At 45.4% G+C, this 25,084-nt stretch overlaps 1 protein-coding gene across 1 annotated transcript in view; it reads left to right on the forward strand.

Annotated features, from left to right (window-relative positions):
* Positions 1–25,084, forward strand: part of LOC147615193 (transcription factor VOZ1-like) — a 50,764-nt gene that overhangs the window by 10,829 nt on the left and 14,851 nt on the right. Inside the window, exon 3 of the mRNA XM_086779222.1 lies at positions 9,620–10,139. Within this exon, the coding sequence (XP_086635348.1) occupies positions 9,620–10,139 (520 nt within the window). The remainder of the gene's footprint in view (positions 1–9,619; positions 10,140–25,084) is intronic.

The raw sequence follows: 25,084 nt of genomic DNA on the forward strand, positions 1-25,084 counted from the left end.
TCATGCTTCTTTTATACTTGAGGAGAGCTTGCTTTTTTTTTTTTGGCCATGCTTTTTGCTTTGCTTTCCTCTTTTGACTTTTAATAATAAAATATCACTCAAGTATGGCCAGCTTTTCCCAAAGTTCTTGTGCTTTGCTTTTTTGGCTCTAGGGCTTTGCTTTTTGGCCTTAGAGTTGCTTTTTGAAAAAGCGGCTTTTAGCTTTTTGGTCCAGCTTAGTCTCCTCTTGCTAGTGGTGTTCTTGGCTTGTGGTCAACCTAGTTTGACTTTTTGCTTTTCTCTGTTTTTTTTTGATCAAAACTGGTGCTTTTCCAAAAGCTAACCTTATGGTCCCTGTTCTCATGCCTTCTTCTACTTGTCCAATGTTTGGGCATGGGTTCCATCATATGAAAAGAGGTAGGAGGGCCAAATAGTTACAACAGTTTTTGGCCTCGAAAGATCACCCTCTTTCTTTGGCTGTTGGCTCACAGGAACTTGGTGGTTGGCATGTGGTTAGCCATTGGTGGTCGGCCAATAGCTTGTCCGAGGTGCGGCCATCCTCAGGAGTCTCAACGGTTGTCTTTGGGATTGCCTGAAGGCTCAGCAGGTTTGGCAGTGGATTCTCCTCATTTTCACGATGGACAGGTCCTTGACCCGTATCGGGCATTGTTGCTTGGGCCACAGAGGGTGAGGTTGTCATGGCTTATGAGGTGGGGGGCTAGCCCTTCAGGTCTCTCACCTTCGCATTTCGGTTGTACCAGTCCCGGTCCCATCTACTGATTATTGGAGTCCGGGCTCGTGCCAGAGACGGGAGATCTGTAGTAGCATTGCAGCCTGGCACATATGGAGAGCTAGATGCAGCGAAGCCATTGAGGATACCCATACTCCACTTGCGGAGTCCATCAGGACTTGCCTTCAGTATTTCTTCGCAATGGAAGCCTCCAAAACAGTCCCCAACAGCCGGTATTCTTCATGGGCAGCCTTCAAGAGAGAGAGAAAGAGAGTAGCCATCATTAGGGAAACCTTCAACGGTGGTAGAGGCTAGTGTGCAGCAAGAGAGCCTCTATTAATGAAGAGAGAGGGCTCCAATTTATAGATTTGGGCCTCCCATGAGCTAAAATGGCAAGAGAAGGTTACGATGACAAGTGGAGAGCCACACAATAGTTGAAGTGACAAGTGTGAGGCCACTTGTCTCACTTTGATCCTTTTTCTAACAAGTGTTAGGCCACTTGTCTCACTTTGGTCCACTTTCTTGCCACATGTCCCAATCTAAGAGATGGGTCCTTCCATAATCTTTACCTCTAAAAATATCCCAACTGGTAGACATTCTGTCATAGGCACTTTGCCAACTCTTGGTATCTGCTCAATTCCAGATGTAATGACGCGAACAGAATTTCCATCGAAGTCGGGCCAAAAATAGCAACTCTCCTAAATTTTAGGAGTGTGGTCCTTTGTATTCTAGGATAATCCCCCATTCCCAAAGCTTGTACTTTCCAAATATTTAAACATCCTGGAGTCCACCAGACTCCTTTCAGACTGGGAAATGTCCAGGCTGGTGACATCCTCCCCAGCTTCTTAAAAGTTGTCCGCAACTTTAAGCTTCAAGCCATATATTCAAGATATAATCATGTCCCATCCATTGGGCGAGACGAGACAGTCTAAAAAATCCAATATAAATGAAGAATCCATGTCCCAAAGAAATGGGCGACACTAAATAAGTCTCCATAATACCAATATCAAAATCATGTCCCAAGATAAATGGGCGAGACAAAAACAGTCCCATAAGTCCAGATATCATAATCATGTCCCAAGTAAATGGGCGAGACAAAACAGTCCCATAAGTCCAGATATCATAATCCTTGTCCCCAGTAAATGGGCGAGACAAATCAGTCCCATAAGTCCAGATATCATAATCCATGTAAGTCCAGATATCATAATTCATGTCCCAAGTAAATGGGGGAGACAAAACAGTCCCATAAGTCCAGATATCATAATCCATGTCCCAAGTAAATGGGCGAGACAAAACAGTCCCATAAGTCCAGATATCATAATCCTTGTCCCAAGTAAATGGGCGAGACAAAACAGTCCCATAAGTCCAGATATCATAATCCATGTCCCAAGTAAATGGGCGAGACAAATCAGTCCCATAAGTCCAGATATCATAATCCATGTCCCAAGTAAATGGGCGAGACAAAATAAGTCTCCTGCCAACAAGACATCGGTCCACATGACCCTTGGCATAGACATAAGTCTCGTCATGCCCACTTTACCACTTGCACTCCGTGTTGGTACTCTGACCACACACCTTGGATGAGAGGAACAATCACTCGCAGGCATAGATAACCTGGAGTTCCATAAGCATTTCTGCTACTTGAAAATATTCCGCCTGCCATCATAACACACCATGTGTGCATGGCCGGAATCCACACGGGCACCGCTCGAAAGTCCACAAATGTCCTGCCATGTCCTTGGACTCATATGCATCCACTCATATGATCCATACACATGCCCAGGTATAATACATACATGCATCCGCATGTTTCTAGGCCTGACACGCATCCGCATGTCCCTAGAATATAGGGGTTTGTGACAATCATCACCATTAGCATGGAGTGGATGGGACCCTTGTTGGGTGCACACCTTGTCGGGAGCCAGCAAGAGCCCTAGCAGCAGGTGGGGCAGCACCTTAGTTGAAGGCCAGTCACATGGGACAGCAGGAAAGGTGGCGCAGCTATTTAAGGAATAGTTTAATCATTTTACATGTCCAAGACCTGGCCGACAGCATTTGTTGCTGGCCAACCACCATCTCCAACCATATGTAAGGGGCCAGAGGTCAATCCCTTTGGGGCTGACCAAGGGCTCAACCATCTACAAGCATTAAAGCAACCTTTTTGTATCATATGAAATACAAGTTCTCTCTCTCTTCTTCTCTCTCCTCTATCTTAATCATGTTAAATCAGCATCTTGTTCTTAATGAGGCTTAGGGTGTGGATCAGTACAGCAAGGCTTCCGTGCATGCAACATTGGTATCAGAGCATTTAGGCTCAACCACTAAGCGTAAGTCATAAGGAGGTGCATAAGTCCACCAGAAGAATGTAGCAGGGTAGCAGATGGAGTGGTGTGCAAGGCGAAGCTAGAGGAAGCATTCCCCGAGGGTATGTACACAGGATGAGTACATTCTCAGATTAGTTCCCAAGGCCTAGCAAAAGGCATGATCAGTTCTGGTAGGTGACCCACCGTTGTGTTAAGGTTGTTGGAGGTGGCAATTCTCGTAGCTACTCTTGTGTTATCGCATGACTGGAAGTTGTGGTGGATTATCCCATATGGAAGAGCATGGGAAGTTGAAGAGCCATATATAGGGTGTGGTGGCACCTTGTCATAGATATCTCCTCCGGCCGGGTTTTTGGGGGGGGAGCAACAGTTGGGAGATGGGAGCCCAGTTGTTGACGTTGCTCAGTGCCCTAGGGTGGTGTGCGTACCTCTTGCGGGACTTTGACAAAGGTAAGGGATAGTAGGCATGGGGACAACAGTGGAACAGATGCTTAATTCTTCAGCAAGACTTGGAAGTGGAGATCAGAAGTGGAAGGTGTTCAGACAAAAATATTAAAGTCAAAGTCAGAGTTGGAAGTAGGAGGTTAAGGTTAATTGTTCAGGGAGGAAGGATGACAGAGTGTCCACCCTGTCGTCAAGTTTAGTAGGAGGAGATGTGAAACCGATCCCGTCAAGTGGGAATAGACTCCGTTGGACACCCACACGCGTAATAGCACAACTTAAATATCACAATTTGAATGGACAACTTAATAACAACTGAAAACTGAAATGAAATGAAATGTTGATCAATGGACACCAGCACTGGGGCCGGAACGGGTCGACCCCCCCTCAATATATGATATATTATTGGGAGTATTTAAAAGATACAATGCTCCATGGGTTCAATGAACCAGATGATGTCCATGTACAACTGAGATGAATACAGTTACCAAACAAGAGACTCGAAGTAGACGTTCGAAGGAGAGCAATCCACTTGAGTAGTCTAGTCTCTACGGTCCTGTGCCTTCATTGGAATCCGCAGAGAGCGCCCCACGCACAAACAGGCGCTCCCGTACTAACGCCTGGCTCTCCCGATCTCGGGACCCATGGACCGTGGTTCTCCAGAAGCTTGGACTACCCGACACCGAACGGGTGTTATCAGCAGAGAGTAAGCCGTATCAGATTTACATCAAAGTCCTTTTGCTTAAATCTCAATCCACTTACTTGTAGCTCGCTAGTGGAAGACAAATACCAGAGGCGCCTAAGTGCAGTTGCTAGGGAAGGACACCAGGGCGCAGCAGCCTGCTGGCAAGAGAGAAGAGTGCGCAGCCGCCTGGAGATCTGAGCGCAGCCATCAGGAAGTGGAGAGGTGTTCGGCGCACCCGCCTGTGTCTGGGCATAGCTGTCTGCAGAGTGTAGAGGTTTATGGGTGTCCGGCGCAGCCGCCTGCAGAGTGGACGCAGTCGCCTGCAGAGTAGGCGCAGCCGCCTGCAGAGTGGACGCAGCCGCCTGCTGTCTGGCGCAGCCGCTTGCAGAGTGGAGAGGAGTCTGATGGGATGGTTGCCTGCACAGTCGTATGCCCAAGCTGATGAAGTGGTCACCCATATGTAGGTGTTGGAGAGGGCACACGTCCAACAGCTGGCCGGTCCCCCCTAGTTTGCATGGAGGCGGCTAGTTCCAAGGTGGGGGGTGGGTAGGTGGCCATGCACCCACCCCCACACATAAGGGGTTCCCTTTACCCTTCATGACCCAAACGTGGGTGCCCCAAAAAAAATGGGTGCCCACCCTACCAAGGACACCAAGTAATATTTGGGGAGGGTGTCCACTCATTAATGAGTGTGAACCTGCAACCTTATAAAAACAAAGGTTAAAAAGAATGCTATAAAATAAAAAGTGCAATACACTTACCACTGTTCACACGCAACAAAACTCGTCAGAAGACAGAGCAAACTTCACGACTCACTGGCAGGCGTCCCTGCTCAGTAAGTGGCACGTCAAACAGGCAAACACAAGAATACAAGTCATGCGAAAACAGTTCCAAACATGCAAAACATGAATGCATGTGCAAACAGTAACATGGACATATCTCCCGTTCATGGAACAAGTACTAAACATTTCTGTCGGGCACAATGATGGCATGACAGAAAACATAAATCCCGGTCTTCCTATGGAGTGACAGTCCCATAGGTAAGACACAGATCCAGGCACGAGCCTCCCTATGGAGTGACAATCCCATAGGCAAGACACGGCACAAATATTGGCTCTTCCATGGCGTGACAATCCCATGGATAGAACACAGTCCAGGTCATACACGGGTGGCACCAGTCTTGCTCTCGTCCATACGACACCATCCTGCTCACACGGGTGGCACCAATCTGGCTCCCGTCCATGTTATGCAAAAATACTGGCCCCTTCACATGAGACACCGGCCTGGCCTCAAGTGAACGAGACACAAATCTGGAGATGGACCAAATGGTCGGCCAATTGGTGACATCCCCTTGGGCTTCTAAAGAGTTGTTGAAAAGCCTCAAGATATGCCTGCAATAGCTGTGGGTAATCAACAAAATAATCCTCGTTTACCCACTTTGCATCAATGGGCAAATAATTCTTGAATTGCACAAGGTATCTCCTGGAAAGCTTTCCTGCAGGTAGCTTCCGCTCCTTGTGAAAGACAATCTGTTTTGGCTGGAGGATCTCCTCAAGCTCATCAATCTCTGGCGGATCTTCTGTGACAGGCTCGTCAGGATCTGGCCCGACATATTTTCGGAAAAGACACATGAAATGCATTGTGAATCTTCCAATGACTAGGTAAAGCAAGCCTGTATGACACTTCATTGATCTTTTGAATCACCTTGAAGGGTCCATAATAGCGAGGAGAAAGCTTAGGATATGATCCTTCTCGTCGTGGCCTCTTCCGAAGCCTAGCTTTCTCAAATTTCAGCAAAACCCAATCACCTTCTTTGACTTGCATGTCCCTTCTATGCTTGTCAGCAGCCATTTTATGCGTATCTTGTGACCTTGCAATGGCTGTGCGGACCTGAGCAAAGGCTACATCCAAGTCACGTACATACTCATCAGTTGCAAAAATCTCATCCTTTGTACGAAGGATGGGTGGCAATACCACTCTGCCATAAATAATCTCAAACGGGGCCTTTCACGTGGAGGCATGGATCGTATTGTTGTAGGCAAACACAACAAGTGGAAGATACTTCTCCCATGTAGTCTTTTCATCTGCCACATAACACTTCAACAAATCCAACACGGCTGAATTTGTAGCTTCACTTTGGCCATCCGTTTGGGGATGATAAGCTGATGAAAACTTAAGTCTAGTGTCCATGTTATCAAATAAAGCCCTCCAGAAGAGGCTCGTAGTCCTGGGATCTCTATCCCCAACAATGGATTTAGGCATACCATGATGTTTGAAAATATTAGCAAGAAAAAGCTTTACCATATGATCAACTTTAATGGTTTTCTTGACGGGCAAGAAATGAGCTTGCTTGTTGTCATGTATGCATCACTCAAACAGACAGCAATTCCCGATCTTTTTCGCTCGCTGAAGCTTTCGCCCCCTCCCCCCCTGCTCGAGCTGCCTTCGCCCTTCCCCGCCTGCTCGCACCCCCCCTCCCCGCCTTCGAGCCTTCGCCTCTCCCCGCCTGCGCTCCCCCCTTCCTCCGCGTCCCGCCCCCTGCCTGCCCCCGCCCCCCCTTTCGCGCTTTTTCCGCCCCCTTTCGCTCCCTGCTGCCCGTTTTCCGTCTCTGTATTCCGCCCCTTCCTCTCTGTCTTCCGCCCTTCCCCCTCTTCCCCTCCTTGCTCCGCTTTGTCGTGTCTCCCGAACCTCCTCTGAATCTCATTCCACATCTGACTGGCATCACTCCAAGAAGATATAAATTGTGCCTGGATAGATGGTGTCATACAATGGATGATGATGAGACGGGCCCGTGCATCCAGAACTCCACGAAACGCGGGATCCACCTAGTGAGGTCTGGTGACAGAGGGCCACACACCTGCTCCTTCAAGAGGCAATTGTGTATAAAACGACCAAGTATGGTAGTTGGTAGCAGTCAGCTTCATGGAATCACTCACTTGAGGGGGTGAATAGGATGGCACATGGGAAGCGGTTGGGATGAGGGTTTGTGGAAGGGGAGAAACAAGAGAAGTGGTGGTGGTGGGGAATATGGAAGGAAAAGAAACAGGAATCTGGGAAGAAGGTAGAGAAACAGGAAGCTGGGAAGAAGAAACCTGTGAAGTTGGGGCTTGGGATTGGGGAGAAGAAGAGAGAATCCCCAAGAGAGAAGAATGACTATTACCATAAGCCATATCCTCAGATAACGCAGCAGAATCCTCCTCTTCAACAAAGCTGATCAGAAAATCAGCAAACTCCTCCTCGAAAGCTGAGTGCAGCCAAGAGAAAGGAAGGAGAAGAAGGGATGGGAGGGTGGGAAACCAAAAGGAGAGGTAAGAAATGACTCTCCTGGGTTAAAACCCTGTTGTAGCACCAAAATATGGGGCTGAGATCTGAAAATGCAGATCTCAGGCTGAAAACGCAGCACCTCTGTGGAAAACGTAGGTCCTCAACAGAAAACACAGCTCCTGAGTGGAAAACACAGCTCCTCAATGGAAAACGCAGGTCCACAGTAGAAAACGCAGCTCCTTTGTAGATGTAGATGCGGTGGATCTTTGCCGACAGCAGTAGATGTAGAAAACGCAGGTCCCTTTGTAACACTGGGCTCAGATACCATGAAAGAATGGCTGTAAATCAGAAAAAACAGCAAATAGATCTTGCAAAGAAACACATGTGCAAAAGAACTGAAGTAGAAAACTTGTTATCTGCTGAAGTAGAGCACGAGGGCTGCCCGTAGGTGCATACAACCAACAGCAATGGCTGAATAATGAAGTGCTAATGATGCTAACCCAAGCCACCTATTGCTGGTCGGCTAGTATGAAAACAGTGGGCTGGCCGACTATGCAAAAAATACTAAAATAATGTCTAAAAAATAGACAAAAATAGTAGAAAAATATCTAAAATAAGATGAATGCATGGCCTCATAAATCTGGCCAGCTACAGTATGAAATATGCACATATATGCCCAAGCTGGAGATGATAATGCCAACAGAAAATGCCCTTCGGGGTTTGCTAAATCTCAAAGCCAAGAAAATAACGCAGAAGACCAAGATCCGTCATCTCAAACTCTGTCTCCAAAGCATCCATGACTGAACGGATCCTCACAGAATAAGAACTTGTAAAGATGAGGCCATCAACATAGACCACAATGATAACAATCAACCCCCTCTCAAGGAGGATATAAAGGTTCAAATCTGCATGAGAATGGCACAGGCCGTTCTTTTGAAAGAACTCATCAATCCGCTGGTACCAAGCCCGCAGAGCCTGCTTCAGACCATATAAAGCTTTCTTCAGCCGGTACACCTGATCCTGTTTGCTTGGAACAACAAATCCCGGCAGCTGATGAACATAAACCTCCTGTGTAAGCTCTCCATTCAGGAAAGCCGACTTGATGTCCATCTGGAATACGGGCCATCTATGATGTCCTGCAAGAGCAAGAACGGTGCGAATTGTAGTCATCTGGGCCGTTGGAGCGAAGGTCTCATCGAAGTTAACTCCAGGGCGTTGAGCATAACCCTTGGCAACCAATCTCGCCTTGTGCTTGTCCAAGCTGCCATCAGCTCGGAACTTCGATTTGAAGATCCAATCACCTTACGCTGTAGTGGCCTAGGCACCAAAATCCAAGTGCCATTCCGGTCAATAGCATCCAGCTCTGCTTGCATAGCACGACGCCAAGGCTCAAATGAAAAAGCCTCGTCCACAGAAGTGGGATTAGAAGGACCATGAATGATAGAGGACACAAGAGCATAGTTAACAAACATGTTGCCCTCATGAATTTGTTTCCTTGAAACTCTGGAAGATCGCCTAAGAGAACCAGGCGGAGGAGCAGAAGAAAGCTCACGTAACCCAGAATCACGAATTGTCTGAAAATACCATCCAGGCATACTCGAATTGGCTGGAGGAGGAGCAGAGTCATCATCATCTGACTGAGAATCCACAGCTGGAGGTGTAACAGAAGCAGAGGAAGGAGGAGGAGGAGGAAGAAGAAGCTCACCACCCCCCTCTGAAGATGTAGGAGTCTCGTCGAACACCACATCACGGCTCACAACAAGATAGTACAAAAATGAAATGAACTGAATATAAAAGGGTAACAGCTGGGTACAGTGATAGAGGTAAGGGATAGTTGAGGTAATGTACAGAGCTCCTTAGGGTGCACCTCCCCTTGGTAGTGGTCCATGTAGAACATCGGCCATGGGGCAATCAAGGGCAATTGCCAAGGGGCCGCCTAGGTCCACCGAGTCGGATGGCTGAGAGAGAGAGAGAGAGAGAGAGAGAGAGGGAGGGAGGGAGAGAGGTCCCTCCATGTCCTTTTTTCAGCTTGCCTCACTTCTTAATTGTATTACAATCAATGACAACAAGCAAGACCTCCGTGGCTTATATTTGCCAATTCTTTGAGACATTGGCAGTTTAGCATCCATGTTTTGTTCATGTGTCTTTTGTGTTGTTAGGTCAGAGATCATGACATGCTGCGAATGCTTGCCTGCGCAGGTCTACAATAGCAATTATTTGGAAATCCAAGAGCAAAGCTTTGAGGAGGAGATGGTTGAAAGGTTGTTGAGAGCAGAAACTATTTTAGCAGAGTCTTCACCAATTTGCCAAGAAGAGAGTTTACCTTTACAAGAACAGCTGAGAAGTCCATCTTTGTGTATGCAAGAATCATTTTCGCACAGAATTCTCTCCGATGGGTTCAGTTGTCCTGAAGATGAGCCATTTTCATCAGTAACGTGTCCTCCACCCGCGGCTTTCCTGGGCCCAAAGTGTGCTTTATGGGATTGCCCCCGACCTGCAACTAGATCAGAGTGGTTAATGGACTACTGCAGCACTTTTCATGCAACCTTGGCAGTAAATGAGGGCACAGCTGGACGATCTCCTGTTGTTCGACCAGGTGGAATTGATCTGAAAGATGGACCCCTTTTCTCGTCATTGTCTGCAAAGAGCCAGCATAAAGCAGTCGGCATTCCTGAGTGTGAAGGTGCAGCTACTTCAAAATCACCATGGAATGCACATGGTACTCAATCGACATCAATCTTCATAATGCTTAATTCTGGCTAATTTGACATTTTATTTGAATTGGATTGTCTGCTTCTTGCTTGTTTGAATTGGGGATGTATGGTATCCCTTTTTCTTCTTGCTTGTTCGGTTACTGATATAACTTGTATCTCATATGTATGTACTTGTGTGTTATATATTCACGGTCCCATACAGGCTGCTTTGTAGTGAGCAGCATGGTTAGGTGACTAGGCAAGCAGCATCTTGGGCATGTATGGGCTGTTGGGTCTACCAAAACTGAGGTGGACCAGCTGATATGCAGCCTGGCCAATCAGCCTTGGCACATTCATCATTATAATACCCCGTCCCACACTTGAGAACTTCAGAAATTGTGGTCTTGAGCAAGCACTCAGCTCCCTCTTCAGCTTGTGCCTCCCTACCGATGGAGAAGAGCTCGTAGAGCAGCAATATGCCAGTACTTCTGCTGCATTCTAGTTTGCTCCCTTGCTTTTTCTTATGCTGCAAGCGCCTCACATTTGTTATGAGGTGATTGATGTAAGCTACAAGTAATTGCAGCTCGGAAATGCCAGGTGTACATGCTTGGGGTGTGCTCCACTGATGGTAGGTACACCTTAAATGGGGTATGATGGTGCTTGGAATAGCAGCTTTCAGCATTGTGACTGTATTCTTGTTCATGGGCCTGAAAGGTGGAGGAAGAAAGTGGTAAAGGCCACATTGGTTAGAAATTAGAATGCCACACCACATTAAGTTTGGCCTTTGAGAGATTGGAGCATCACGATGAAGCGGAGCTGTGCCAGTGCCATTGTGGTGTACCCTCTTCCTTATGCTGCAACTTTTAAATTTGATCAGCTGTGAATAGGCCCTGGCAAGGCAGGCTGTATAGCGTGGAGGGAGGGTGCCCAGGTGTGGGTGTACCGGGTGTGAACAGGGAGCTAGTCAAAGCATAAGCGTTAAATCCGTAGCAATCAAAGTACTAATATTTGTAAGCAAAAAGCATGTCGTGGGCAGCTTGACATTATATCTCAAAGACATTACTAGTTTGGCTTCAATGATGAGGCTATGCTAATGCTATTTAGTGGCACTAATGATGGATTGATATCACTAATTGTGTATTAGTAAGTTATAAGTTAATGATCCTGTGTAAAGTGACTTCGAAGTTATGGGAACCTCCCTAATGAGAAATATTAGTGGGTAGATTGGGACTTTTATCAATGGGGAGAACCCATGGAAGTAAATAGCTGGAACAGGCCATTGCCCAGCTCAAGCCTAAGGGTGGGTTCTAGTGGTATGGGATGCTGGAACTCGTGAGGAGTTGTGGTGGGTAGGTAGTGGTCTAGCCTCAGGCTTGGGGCAGCTCATGGCTCGGTTGTGAGCTAGCCAATCCCCTCATTGGGTGGTTATGGATTTCTCTAATGGTGTTTGTTAAGTGAAATACAGTTGAAAGCTGGTTGGTTTGATCCTCATAATATACAGGCTCATTTAAAGCCTCCCCCTACTCCCGTTCTTCATCATCAGTGCTGCCAGCTTTAGCCTCTCCCATAACTTCTGGGCAGCCTCCTCCCCATCTCTGTTCCTTATCATTAGTGTTGCTAGCTTCAGCCTCTCCGGCAACTTTTGGGCAGTCCCAATCAGTGGGGAAACAGCAGCAAGATCTCCATCAGCAGCAGTCAGTGTTCACCTTGAGATAGAGGTTTTGGGTTGACTAGGGTTGTAAGTTGGGCAAGTTTCTTTTAGCTATGTTTTCTTTTCAGCGTTCAGCCTTAGTTTTAGCGGGCTTATATAGAGAGATTTTGCTACAGTAGTTTAGGTAGCTATAGGTGCCTCCTACGTTTCGTGAACATGCTTACATGTCGAATCATGGATTTCTGAGTGAAATCCTCATCACTAAAAGCAATATTAAACTCGGTAATAAAAGCAAGTGCCTTTGATGCATCATATTCCCCATGCTATGCGTCAAACTTCACAGATTTGTCTCCGGCTTTGAAGTCACGAGACTTTGATGCATTAGCCTTCATCTCAACAATGTTTTCCCACATGTTTGTCCAGTGGGACAGCCCCTGTGACTTGCTTCATTTTAGGAACAAAAAATGATGCATTAGGCATGGATACATGTGCCCTATAAGCATGAGGCATGGCTGGCCCCTCAACACACTTTGGTGCATTTTCACCCATAGCTTCTCCCTCACTGTCATGTGCACATAGTGTATCTACCGTGTGCTACACACACACAAGACTCGCTTCCAGGCTTGGGGAAGCTTGGAGCTAGGCAGGCTGATTGGCGAGCTGGGCTAGGGATAGACTGACGGGCGGGCACCCAAGTATGGACGGGCGGGCGTCCAAGTGTGGACGTCCGATGACCGGCCAAGAGCCTATAAAAGGGTAGCCAAGGTTAGTCAATAGTTCATAGAGTCTTGCGTGTCTTTGTGAGAGCTCTATGGTCAGGAGCCTCAATCTAGTGCAGACGTGCACCTTCTTTATGTAGCCGAGGCCGGCAACAGTCTCGAGGCCCACGAGGGTAGCTCCATGGCGGTATGGGACGTCACGGGATAAAGATTGGTCGGTACGTCTTGCTAGTTAGCTCAGCTCGTGGCTCGGTGGGGACAGCCAAGACTTGTGGGTTTTGCCCACGGCTGTCAAGGTTGGGTGGTGAGTCAGGCCTACACCCCCTTCACGTTATTTGGCTTTGTTTTACAGGTTTCGAGTCTTGTATCAAGAGCGTTCTACGAGGAGATCCTTGGGGATTTGACAGAGGCCTAACTCACCACCCAACCTTGACAGCCATGGGCAAAACCCACAAGTCTTGGCTGTCCCCTCCGAGCCACGAGCTGAGCTAACTAGCAAGACGAACCGACCAATCTCTACCCCGTGACGTCCCATACCGCCACGGAGTTACCCTCATGGGCCTTGAGACTGCTGCCGGCCTCGGCTGCATAAAGCAGGTGCACGCCTACACTCCAGGCTCCTGACAATAGAGCTCTCACAAAGACAGGCAAGACTCTATGAACTATTGACTAACCTTGGCCACCCTTTTATAGGCTCTTGGCCGGTCATTGGGCGCCCGCCGTCAGTCTATCCCTAGCCCAGCTCGCCAATCAACCTACCTAGCTCCAAGCTTCCCCAAGCCTCGAAGCTAGTCTTGTGTGCGTGTAGCACACGGTAGATACACTCTGTGCACATGACATATTCCCCTTTCTCTAAGAGCTCACTCCTGAGCTCAGTAAAAACCCAAGATAGTCTCTCTGAAGGGTAGTCAATGTCTCCCATGTAGCGTCCTCCTCAACACGATCCTTGCACTTGATCTTGTATTCCATGAGTAGCATATTTCGCAATCGTCTTTCACGAAATCCAAGTATCTTTTCGGATTTGTGTGGGACAAATGTCATATCCTCGACATCTATGATTTCTTGAGGAGTAACTAATTGGTTTGTTCCACCCAGTACTTCCTTAAGTCTACTAACATGAAATACAAGATGAACTTTCATATGAGAAGGCAAATCCAATTCATATGCAACTGAACCAATCCGGCAGGTAATCCGAAATGGTCCACAGTATCTAGGGGAATATTTCGGAGATCGACCTGTCCATAAAGTCTCGGAATCTTTCGGAACTCACAAATACACCATCGTTCCTTCAAAGAACTCTCTGGGTGAACAATGTCTAATAGAATAAAATCTGTCTCTGTCTTGAGCACTTCTAATAGATTCCTTCGCAACTTGTAACATTTCTTGCATATCTTGCAAAAAGTTACATGTGGCATCATGCTAAAGTCCTAAAAATTCCACGGTAACGGGTGATCTAGGTTGAAAACCGTACATAAGCATAAAAGGACTAAAACCTGTACTCATATACTTAGTACTATTATATGCAAATTCTAACATAGAAAGATAATCCTCCATGAACTCTGTCTTTTGGAGACATGCACGAAGCATATTCTCCAAAATCTGATTCACTCTTTCAGTCTGGCCATCAGATTGAGGATGATCCGAGGAACTCAAATTCAAAGTTGTTTCTAACTTCTCAAAAACAAGCCTCCAAAAGTCACTTGTAAACTTAAAGTCCCTATCACTGACTATGTCCTACGGTAACCCGTACAGTCTAAACAATTGCTCGATAAACTACCTTGCTAATTGCGTAGCTGTAACGGTCTTCCGTGTCGGTAAAAATCTAGCCATTTTTGTTAAGCGATCCACCACAACCCAAATAGAATCGAGGCCTTGACGTGTTCTTGGTAATCCGGTAATAAAATCCATGGAAATACTTTCTCATTTATTACCCGGGATTTACAAAGGATGCAACATCCCAGCCTGTCTAAAGCGTTCAACTTTATTTGTTTGACAAACCTGACACTTGAGGACATAATCTTCTATATACCCTTTCATCTTTGGCCAATAAAAAGTGTGTTTCACTAAAGCTAATGTCCTGTGTACCCTAGGGTGTCCAGCAGAAGGGACGTCGTGACACTCCTTAAGAATCTTAGACCTAATGTCCGGGCAAAGGTACACAAATTTTGTCATTACGGAATAGTAAACCATTCCGACTCATCCACTGCCCTCTCGCAGCCCGAATTGTAGACTGCTCAGTCACTAAGTCTTGGTCAATCAATGAGCTCCCGTCCTCGATCTGCTGCCAATATGAACCAAAATAACTATCAGTCTTGCAAAGCTCTCTCAATGACTGAAATAAGTCAGTAGAAATCTCGATGAATGACAAAGTATTCACCTCTCTAATCCGACTAAGCGCATCTGCTACACTATTCATGGACCCCTTTCGATAATGGATTTCAAAATCAAAATCTTGCATTAACTTAGCCCATCGACCTTTTCTTCCTCGCGAATCATCGGCATCACACACATACTTGATTGATTGATGATCAGTCAATACTACAAACTTGGAGCCATATAAATAATGCCTCCAAACCTTGAGAGCGTGAATGACAGCGTAAAGCTCTTTCTCAAGGGTTGGCCAACCAGATTGAGTGTCGTCCAGCTTTCTACTCTCGAAAGCAACAGGTCTACCATCTTGGAATAGAGCAGCCCCGTGCATAGTCATTGGCGTCATTCTCAAGAACATAAGACCGACTAGGATCAGGTAGTGCTAAGGTAGGTGCTTCCTTGACTTTATCTTTCAAAAGTCTGAAGGCCATATCCAAATTGTTATTCCAAGTGATAGGCTGATTCGACTTACGTCCACGACCTTTCAACAAGTCGGTCATTGGTAGTGTGAGTTGAGAGTACTCCCACATAGATTTTCGAAGAAAAACAACAAAACCGAGAAAAGAACAAAGTTGTCTCACTGTCTGCGGTATAGGCCAGGCTAGAACCTTCTGAACTCGGTCATAGTCAATGCTCAACCCGTCTCTTGTGATCTTGTGTCCCAACTAAATGATTTCTGACATAAAAAACTCACATTTACTTAATTTAGCATACAATCGATTGTGTCTTAAAATAGTTACGACAATCCTGAGGTGTGTAACGTGATCCTCAAGAGTACGACTATATACTAAAACATCAGGAACACAACCACGAATCTCCCCAAATGTTCACAAAAAAGATCGTTCATCATTTGCTGAAAAGTGGCTGGAGCATTGGTTAACCCAAGAGGTAATACAAGAAACTCATAATGGCCATACCTAGTCCGAAAGGCGGTTCTTTCGACATGCCTTTCATGAATACGTATTTGGTGATAGTCAGTACGTAAATCTATCTTTGTGAAATACTTCGCTCCGGCTAAACGGTCAATATGGTCATCTGATCTAGGAAGAGGATAACGGTTCTTGATTGTCAGTTTGTTCAATCTCTTGTAATCTACACACATTCTCTAGGTGTTGTCCTTCTTTATCCCAAGTAACACAGGCGCATCCCAAGGTGATTTACTTGGACGGATCTGGCCCATCCTTAAATAATCTGCGAGTTGTTTGGCCAACTCATCTTCCTCAGCCTGGCTCATCCTCTAAGGTGGAATGCTAACAAGTTGAGCACCAGGGACCAGATCAATACGATGATCTACTGCTCTTTCGGGTGGTAAGTCCGATGGTAGCTCCTTAGGAAATACATCTTGAAATGAATCAAGTAACTTCTTTAATTATTTGCTTTCAAACACACTTAATTCATTGACATCCATAGTAGGTATGAGGAATGAAGAAAGTGGAATCAAAACACAGTGGAAAGCATTATACAAAGAAGAATCCATTATATTTTCAAAATCAACGTTATTTACAAGAGGTCCCTGAGAGGGATATATACAATCACCTAAGATACAATATTGGGTGTTCCTATGTTCAAAAGGAAAAGTATGACTAGACCAATCTATCTGGACCTGAAGGGTCTTAAACCACTCAATCCCTAATAACAAGTCTACATGCTCTAGATGCATAACATAGCACTCCAGAATATCTTCGTAGTCCTTAATCCGGATCGGTAGCTTCTCCACCTTTCGATCCCATACTTGCCGACCCGCATGTAGGTATGATCGCTAGGTGTTGTGTCCAAACCCAATTTCTGCATAAGTTTGTAATTAACAAAGTTGTGTGAGCTGCCAGGGTCCAGAAGAATGTGGATTCTATGACCATTCACTTCTCCATAAACTCGGAGAAGATCATGCAAGTCAAAAACTTTAGAGTTAAACATACAATCAGAACATGAACTAGGACGAGAAAGTGAAGTACCTGTCAAAGACAACTGGTTGACTGCCTTCGTCTTGGGTCCTGCGTTGGTCTTTGCACCCTTCTTCGTTCACTCGTTACGCATATGTCCTTTTTCTTCGCAGATAAAACAATGTCTCTCCTTCTTGAGCTTCAAAGCCTTGAGAAGACGGTTTTTCTTTGCTAGAGTCGAAGTAGAATTCTTCGAAGGTTGGTCCAAAGACTTTCTTCATGTCGTGCTAGCCATCGGCGCAGAGAACTTTCTTTTGTGCTTGTTTCCCTGCTCAATCACGGGTTTGGTTTTGAAAGAGACCATTGTATTGTCATAAATACGAGCAGAATGAATGACCTCGTCCAAAGTTTTACATTTGTTGTTTTTGACCTATAAACAGTACGAGTCGGGTGAACCGAATAGGAAGAAACCCAAAAGAGTAGTAGAATCCATCTTCGTAGCTTTCATCTGCAAGTCTCGAAATTTTTGGAGGTAGACCTCATAAGTGAGGTTCTGTGAGGTCATGGTCAAACAGGCAAACTGAGCAACGATATCGTAGTCATCCTCCTTCTTGAGGAATTCTTTCTTGAAGACTTCTTCAAACTGTGCCCAGGTTGTTGGTTTAGGTTTGAGTTCTTTCCACCAAAGCAATGCTTTGCCTGAGAGGAAACCTACTGCTAACTGAATCTTTTTGCCATCGTCTCATATGGATGAAACTGGAAGTGGACCTGCCACTTATGTAGCCATGTGTCCACAATCTCCTTGGTACACTGCTTTTGCTCGCCCCCAAACTGTTCAGGAGTAATGTTGGGGCCTAAAGCATATGCCAAGGTATCCATGCCGGAGAGAGTAGACAAGGTAGTGGTCAATAAAGAGATGGAATTCTATAAAGCCTGCATCTGCGCGGCGACTTGTGCCTAGCGTTCCGAGAAAGAAACTTCGAAAGCAAATTTAAACTCCTGAAAATCAGATTTGGATACAAAATCTTCGAAAAGATCACCGTCGGCGACCTCACTAGCCGGCAAATCTTACGCGGGAATGGGTTCCATCTCTGATTCTTGGGTCGACATCTTGAAGAGGACAAGGTGAGAGAAAAGCTTGGCTGGAAACAAGGAAGAGTGCTAGAGAGTACGAGAAGATGTGTGGCAAGAAGCCCACTTTAGGCATATTTTATAGGCCTCCCAAAAGGCATGTGTTTTATGTATTGCTTTTGTGTTTTTTTTAAAATTAAAAAAAACCATGCTGGGGCCAGAACGGGCCGACCCCCCCCCTCAATATATGATATATTATTGGGAGTATTTAAAAGATACAATGCTCCATGCGTTCAATGAACCAGATGATGTCCATGTACAACTGAGATGAATACAGTTACCAAACAAGAGATTTGAAGTAGACGTTCGAAGGAGAGCGATCCACTTGAAGAAGTCCAGTCTCTACGGTCCTGTGCCTTCACTAGAATCCGCAGAGAGCGCCCCACTGGTGTTCCAGGACCACGCACAAACAGGCGCTCCCGTACTAACGCCTGGCTCTCCCGATCTCAGCACCCATGGACCGTGGTTCTCCAGAAGCTTGGACTACCCGGCACCGAACGGATGTTGGCAGCAGAGAGTATCCCTTATAAGATTTACGTCAAAGACCTTTGCTTAAATCTCAATCCAGTTACCTTGCAAAATAATGGATATGACCTTCAGAAGCTGTAGGCACCTATGCTCCATGATGTCAGGCATGTGCCTGAGATCAAGAAAAATTTGCTTTCTACTGGACAGCTTGATGATGCTGATTATGTTACCACATTTGGTAGTGGAAAGTGGAAAATTAGTAAGGGCTCACTGGTTGTTGCCAGAGGCTCTAAGGTGGACACTCTTTATTTCATGCATGCAGGTGTTTGTCACCATGCTAATGTAAATGCAACCGAGCTGCCGGAAATTTCTATGTGGCATAGCCGGTTGGGACACATGAGTGTCAAGGGAATGGAGCAATTGTCTCGTTTGGGTTACTTGCCTTCTCTAAAGTTTTCAAGTTTTCAATTTTGTGAGCATTGTATATATGGTAGGCAACTACAGTGCCCCCACAAGAAAGCTCTTGGACAGAAAGATGCTCAGTTAGAGCTTGTGCATACAGATGTATGTGAGATGCCTCAGCTTTCTTTGGGAGGGGCAAAATATTTTGTGTCTTTTATTGATGATGCCACACGCAAGGTGTGGGTCTATCCTCTTCGTTTGAAGAGTGATACATTCTCAGTGTTTGAGAAGTTTGTTGCTCTTGTTGAGAATCAAACTGGCAAAACACTGAAAGCTTTGCGTTCCGACAATGGTGGAGAGTACATGTCCAAACAGTTTCAGGACTTTTGTGATGCTAAAGGCATCAAGAGGGAGCTCTCTACTCCTTATGATCCTCCACAAAACGGGACAGCAGAGAGGATGAACAGGACCATTCAGGAGAAGGTCCGTTCTATGTTGTCACATGCTGCATTACCTCATGGTTTTTGGGCTGAAGCTGTTATGACAGTCGTTCACCTTATAAACAGGTCACCTAACACGAGGCTTGGTGGGAAAGTGCCAGAAGAAGTATGGACAGGGAAGCCTCCGTCATACAAGCACTTGAGAGTGTTTGGTTGCGTTGCGTACGTGCACATACGCAGGGAAATGCGCACCAAACTTGATCCTAAGTCTCACAAATGCATATTCCTAGGATATGGTGACAGAGGTGAAATGGGGTATAGACTTTGGGATCCCATGAATAGAAAGATCATACGCAGCAATGATGTCATTTTTGATGAAACATGCATGTATAAGGAGCCTGCAAGGCAACAGGAGCCTGGCAGAGTCATCTTTGATGATGATGGACATCATGGACAACAACAAAGGGCTGTAAATCAGCCATTACAGCAGGAAAACCAGCCCTTAAATGGTGCTGAAAATGGTCCAAATGGACAGCCAGAGATGGCAGAAGATATCCCTATGGATATACCACAGTTGGAGGATATACCGGGCATGATTTTTCAGCCTTATGGCATGGAACAGGAGCCACCAATGGGTGATATGCAGGCTGGACAGCAACCTGCAAATGATGGTCATTGGGTACGGAGGTCCACTAGACCCTCCAGAGCCCCTGATAGGTTTGTTCCAGGGGTTGACTATTTGATGCTTACTGACTGTGGAGAGCCCTCATGTTATAAAGAGGCTTTACAGAGGGCAGACAAGGCTCTTTGGGAGCGTGCCATGAAGTCAGAGATGGATTCTCTGCATAAAAATGGAACTTGGAAGTTGGTGCATTTGCCTGCAGGCAAGAAGGTTTTGCCATGCAAGTGGGTTTACAGGCTCAAAGTTGCACCAGATGCAAAGCCAAGATACAAAGCCAGGTTAGTGGCTAAGGGCTTCAAGCAGGAATATGGTGTGGACTTTGATGAGATCTTCTCTCCAGTGGTCAAAATGACCACACCTAGAGCTGTGTTAGCTTTGGTTGCGCATGATGATCTGGACTTGATTCAGATGGATGTGAAGACTGCTTTTCTTCACGGTGATCTCCATGAGGAGATATATATGCAACAGCCAGAGGGTTATGCAGTGAGTGGAAAGGAGAAGCTTGTATGCAAGCTAAAAAAGAGTCTTTATGGGCTCAAACAAGCACCAAGGGAATGGTATCATAAATTTGATACATTCATGAAATCTCAGAAATTCAGGAGAAGATCACTGCTTGTACACCAAGAAAGCTTTGGATGGCAGTCTATTGATTCTCATTTTGTATGTTGATGATATGTTGATTGCCGGGAAATCTCGTAAAGAGATGGATGCTTTGAAGCAGAGGCTACATGAAACCTTTGATATGAAGGATTTGGGTGATGCAAATCACATCTTGGGTATGCGGATACTTCGGGACAGAAATCAGCATGTGTTGTATTTGTCTCAGAAGGAATACATTGGCAAAGTCTTGCAGAGGTTCAATATGGATGGGGGGAAGAAGACTAGTACTCCTTTGCCTCCATATGTGAAACTCAGTGCTATGGACAGCCCACAGTCAGATAGAGACAGGGCTGATATGGCCAAGATTCCGTATGCTTCAGCATGTGGCAGTCTCATGTATGCCATGGTTGCTACTAGGCCGGACATTGCATTTGCAGTGGGAGTGGTTTCTAGATACATGGCCAACCCTGGCAAGAAGCATTGGGAAGCAGTGAAAGGTGTCATGAGATACCTGAAGGGCACACAGGATATGTGCATTTGCTTTGGCAAACAGGATGCATTAGTGCATGGTTACACGGATTCGGATTATGCCGGTCATCCAGATAACCGGAAGTCTACTACCGGTTATGTATTTACATTCACAGGAGGTGCTGTGTCATGGATATCCAGGATGCAGAAGTGCACTGCCTTATCTACTACAGAGGCCGAGTATATTGCAGCCACAGAGGCTTGCAAGGAGGCATTATGGCTATCTCGGTTAGTGGTTGATTTGGGTTATACAGGGGATATTCCATTGTTGCATTGTGACAGTCAGAGTGCCATCCAGTTGGCAAAGAACCCTGTCTTTCATGCAAAGACGAAGCATGTGGATGTGAAATATCACTTCATCAGAGAGGTGATAGAGAACAAGCAAATTCAGCTTGTTAAGATTCATACGGATGACAACCCGGCTGATCTGTTGACGAAGAGTTTGCCTCCGGAGCGGTTTGCTCATTGCAGACACTTGATGGGCATTGGATGAGGCCATTTTCAGCCTTGATATGGCCTTGTATATTATCATGTACATGCTGATTTTTCTTTTCCTTCATTTAAGGGCACTTTGCCTTTAAGTGGGAGGTTGTTGGGGTAAAGGCGTTATGCCCACCCTTATAGTGTGTACAAGCCCATAAGTTATAGTACATAGTACACTTAGTACTTTTAATGTACTAAGTGCACTATGTGTACTAGTGCAATATACATGTGTGATAGGGGAGTCACACACTCATGCCTCATGAGTTGACTTATCCCCACAACTCTCTCTCTCTCTCTCTCCCTTGTGCTTCTCTGTGTATGTCTCCCATGAATGAACTCTAACCCTAATTCTGGTTTTCTCCCCATCAGCTTTCAAGTTGACATTGCCTAGTCATTGGCACATACACAATGTTTTTCATATGAGTCTCCTTCACAAGTATGTAGGACCAGAGTCCAATGAACGGGTCATTGAGGATCCACTAGAAGTGGATGACCTTGAGGAGATTTTGCAGCCAGACCAGATTGTGTATCACAAGGAACGCAAGCTCTACAGGCAAAGTTGTCAGGCGTTATCTTGTGAAGTTTAAGAACTATCTTTTCATTGATGCTAAATGGGTAGATGAAGAGTTCTTTATAGATTACCCGCATTTTCTTCACACCTATTTGAATGCTTTTCAGTTGCGGACAACTGTTTAGAAGCCGGGGGGATGTCACCATTTGGCCACCCAATTGGTCCACCTGTGTTTTCTCATTATGTATGTACATTGGACTGACGTCCATGGCAGTTGCATATGCCGGGAATTGATGCCACTAATGTGATACTGTGGACTTCGCTTTTCGCTGGGACCTGTGCTTGTGTGTACATGTGCGAAAGTGCCTGGAAGATTGGTGTTCCATTGCATCTGGTATCTCGTGTACTTGCCTGGAGCACGTCTATTTTGGTGTAGTTTCGTGAACGGGGATTGTCCAAATTGCATAGTGTTTTCATGCTTGCTTGACCAATGTGTAGTTTCCGGTAAGGGGACCTCCACCCGTGAACCATGGTGTAATTGTCTTTTGACATGGTTATGTGGCATGTGATAGCTGGTCATAAACCTAGCTTTAGGAATTAGCACTAATTTAGAAGTGAGTGTGTACACACTTCATTAAGTTTTGGGCGACCAAAACTCACTTATAAGTTATGACCAGCCTTGTGTTCGTACACATTGATGTCCCGAGGAGGACAAAACCCAATGCCGATCCCAGACCTTATTCCCTTTGTACAAATGCAACAACCAGCCATGTGTCCGCCTCTTAAAGACTTTTGTCATGAAGGATCGCGACAAATCGAAGATTTCAACACACCAAACGCTTCCATTGCGAAGCCTTACACTGTTATCAACTCTACTTGCAATTTGGTAAGCTTTGATGCTTAAATATGGAAGCAAGTAACAGGAGGGAGGAACCAAACGCCATGTTCTCATACCCTGTGTAGTGTTGTCTTGTCCTGATCTCTTGCAGATTGTTGCTACCATGTGTTGGTGGAACAATAGAGAGCAGATGGTAGAGAACATGGGCACTTGAGAGGGTAGTGTGAATTGCATGTCTACACCGACAACTACATTGTTTGCAATATTGTATTCATATGCATTGGTATGGAAATCTGGTTAGAAATGCCCATTACACTATGTACTTGATTCTCCCAAGATCAATATACTTTATTTGAGGGAGGGGCCGGCCGTTCCGGCTCACTGTGCGTCTCGTGTCAATTTAGCAAATTACTTATTGTATTGAGTATGTTGTCCACTAAGTCTTGGTGTATTTAAGTGTATTGATTAGCATTGTGTTCAACCAAGTCACCTTGGTATCAGAGCATATGGGTCTCTTTCACTTCTATTGTGAAAGACGATCTTGCGAACACTAGCGATCTCCACACTTAAAACACTATGGACAGCCATATAGTGAATGTTGGATCACGTGAACACTAGCTATCTCTACACTTAGAACACTATGGGCACCCATATAGTGAATGTTGGAGATGCTTACACAAGAGGCGGGGACAATGAAATGCATGCTTCCAATGCTATAGAGGATGAGCGCACTCATGTGGTGCACATTAGGGAACAAGAACATGTGGGACAACTGTCCCATGGCAAAGAGAAAATGCAAGAAGAAGAGTCCATAGCATTAAGGGATGAACTTACTCGTATGCATGCTCTTCTTTATGCACAAGAAGAAGAATTGAAGCTCTACCGCTGTGAGGATCCATTCGTACATGATCGTTTGAAGGCCAAGAAAGCTAAATCTTATATTGATCATGCAATGGCAATGATTGCTCAAGAGTTGCACATGCAACCGAGGGATGCAACACGTGCATGCTTGGCTTGTATTGAGGATGCCTAGCAAAAAAGGCAACCATCCCGCATGCCTTGGTATTCCCACAGGTGCCGGAACAAGAACTCATGTCTAAGAGGATGAAGCCACATGCTATTGGAGAGAAACTATTGGCAACTTCACGCCATGCAGGAGTACCCTACGTAGCCCGTGAAGGATACAATGTTTATGGTAGTGGTCAAAATGTATGTCAAATGCCATTGCTGGCTGAAATGTATATGTACAACACATGTAAAATGGGTTGCAATTTTCTTGTTATACCTTTTGGTCTTACGAATGCCCTGGTTACATTCAATAGAATGATGTATCATATATTTCGCGAGAACATGAAATTTATAGGTGTCTTCTCTGATGACATCCTAGTCTTCTTGAAGGCCGAAGAAGAGCATAGAGCTCATGTTTTTGAAGAACTCCGTAAGCATAAACTCTTCATAAATGCAAAGAAGAGTGAGTTCTTCTTGTTAGAGATACATTATCTTGGGCATATTGTGTCCAAAGATGGAGTACGGATGGATCCTGCAAAGATGGATTTGACCCGAATTGAGATCAGTGCATGAGATCCATAGTTTTCTTGAATTATGCTCGTACTACCGCAGGTTCATTCGGCACTGTGCATTTTTGCTTCTCCTTTGCATGAGTGGACAAAGAAGAAGGCTATATTCATATGATCTGATGTAGAGAGGTTTGCAAAGATGCACCTACTCATGGTCCAGTGTCGATCATTCCGGACTTGCAAAAGCCATTCAGTGTGGAATGTGATGCATGTGGAAATTGCATAGGAGCTGTCCTTAATCAAGAGGGACATGCCATGGCTTATGAGAGCCGTAGATTGCATGATGCAGAGCTCTCTCTTAGCATTTATGAGAGAGAGAGAGCTGCTGGCTGTAATTCATGCACTTACCATATGGAAACATTACCTTCTTGGGACTGATTTCACTGTGAAAACAGATCACTAGAGTTTGAGGTATTTTCTTACCCAAACTAAATTGTCAGAGAAGCATATGAGGATGGCCAATTTCCTCTCTATGTTTCATTTTCAGATCTTGCACACCACAGGAAAGAAGAATGTAGTGGCAGATGCATTGTCACGAAAGCCGTATGTAGCAGCTATCTCGGTTGCCTCTCATGGGGACTTGTCTGCCATGCGTGATTTGTATCATACAGATGTTGATTTTGCCACTATTTGGGTTGATTTGATGGCTGGTCATCCACATGCCTAATATGTGATCAAAGAGGGTTATCCC

The sequence above is a fragment of the Cibotium barometz genome, chromosome 40, assembly GCF_041138505.1.
Source record: "Cibotium barometz isolate CiBa-2024 chromosome 40, ASM4113850v1, whole genome shotgun sequence".
NCBI classification, from domain to species: domain Eukaryota; kingdom Viridiplantae; phylum Streptophyta; class Polypodiopsida; order Cyatheales; family Cibotiaceae; genus Cibotium; species Cibotium barometz.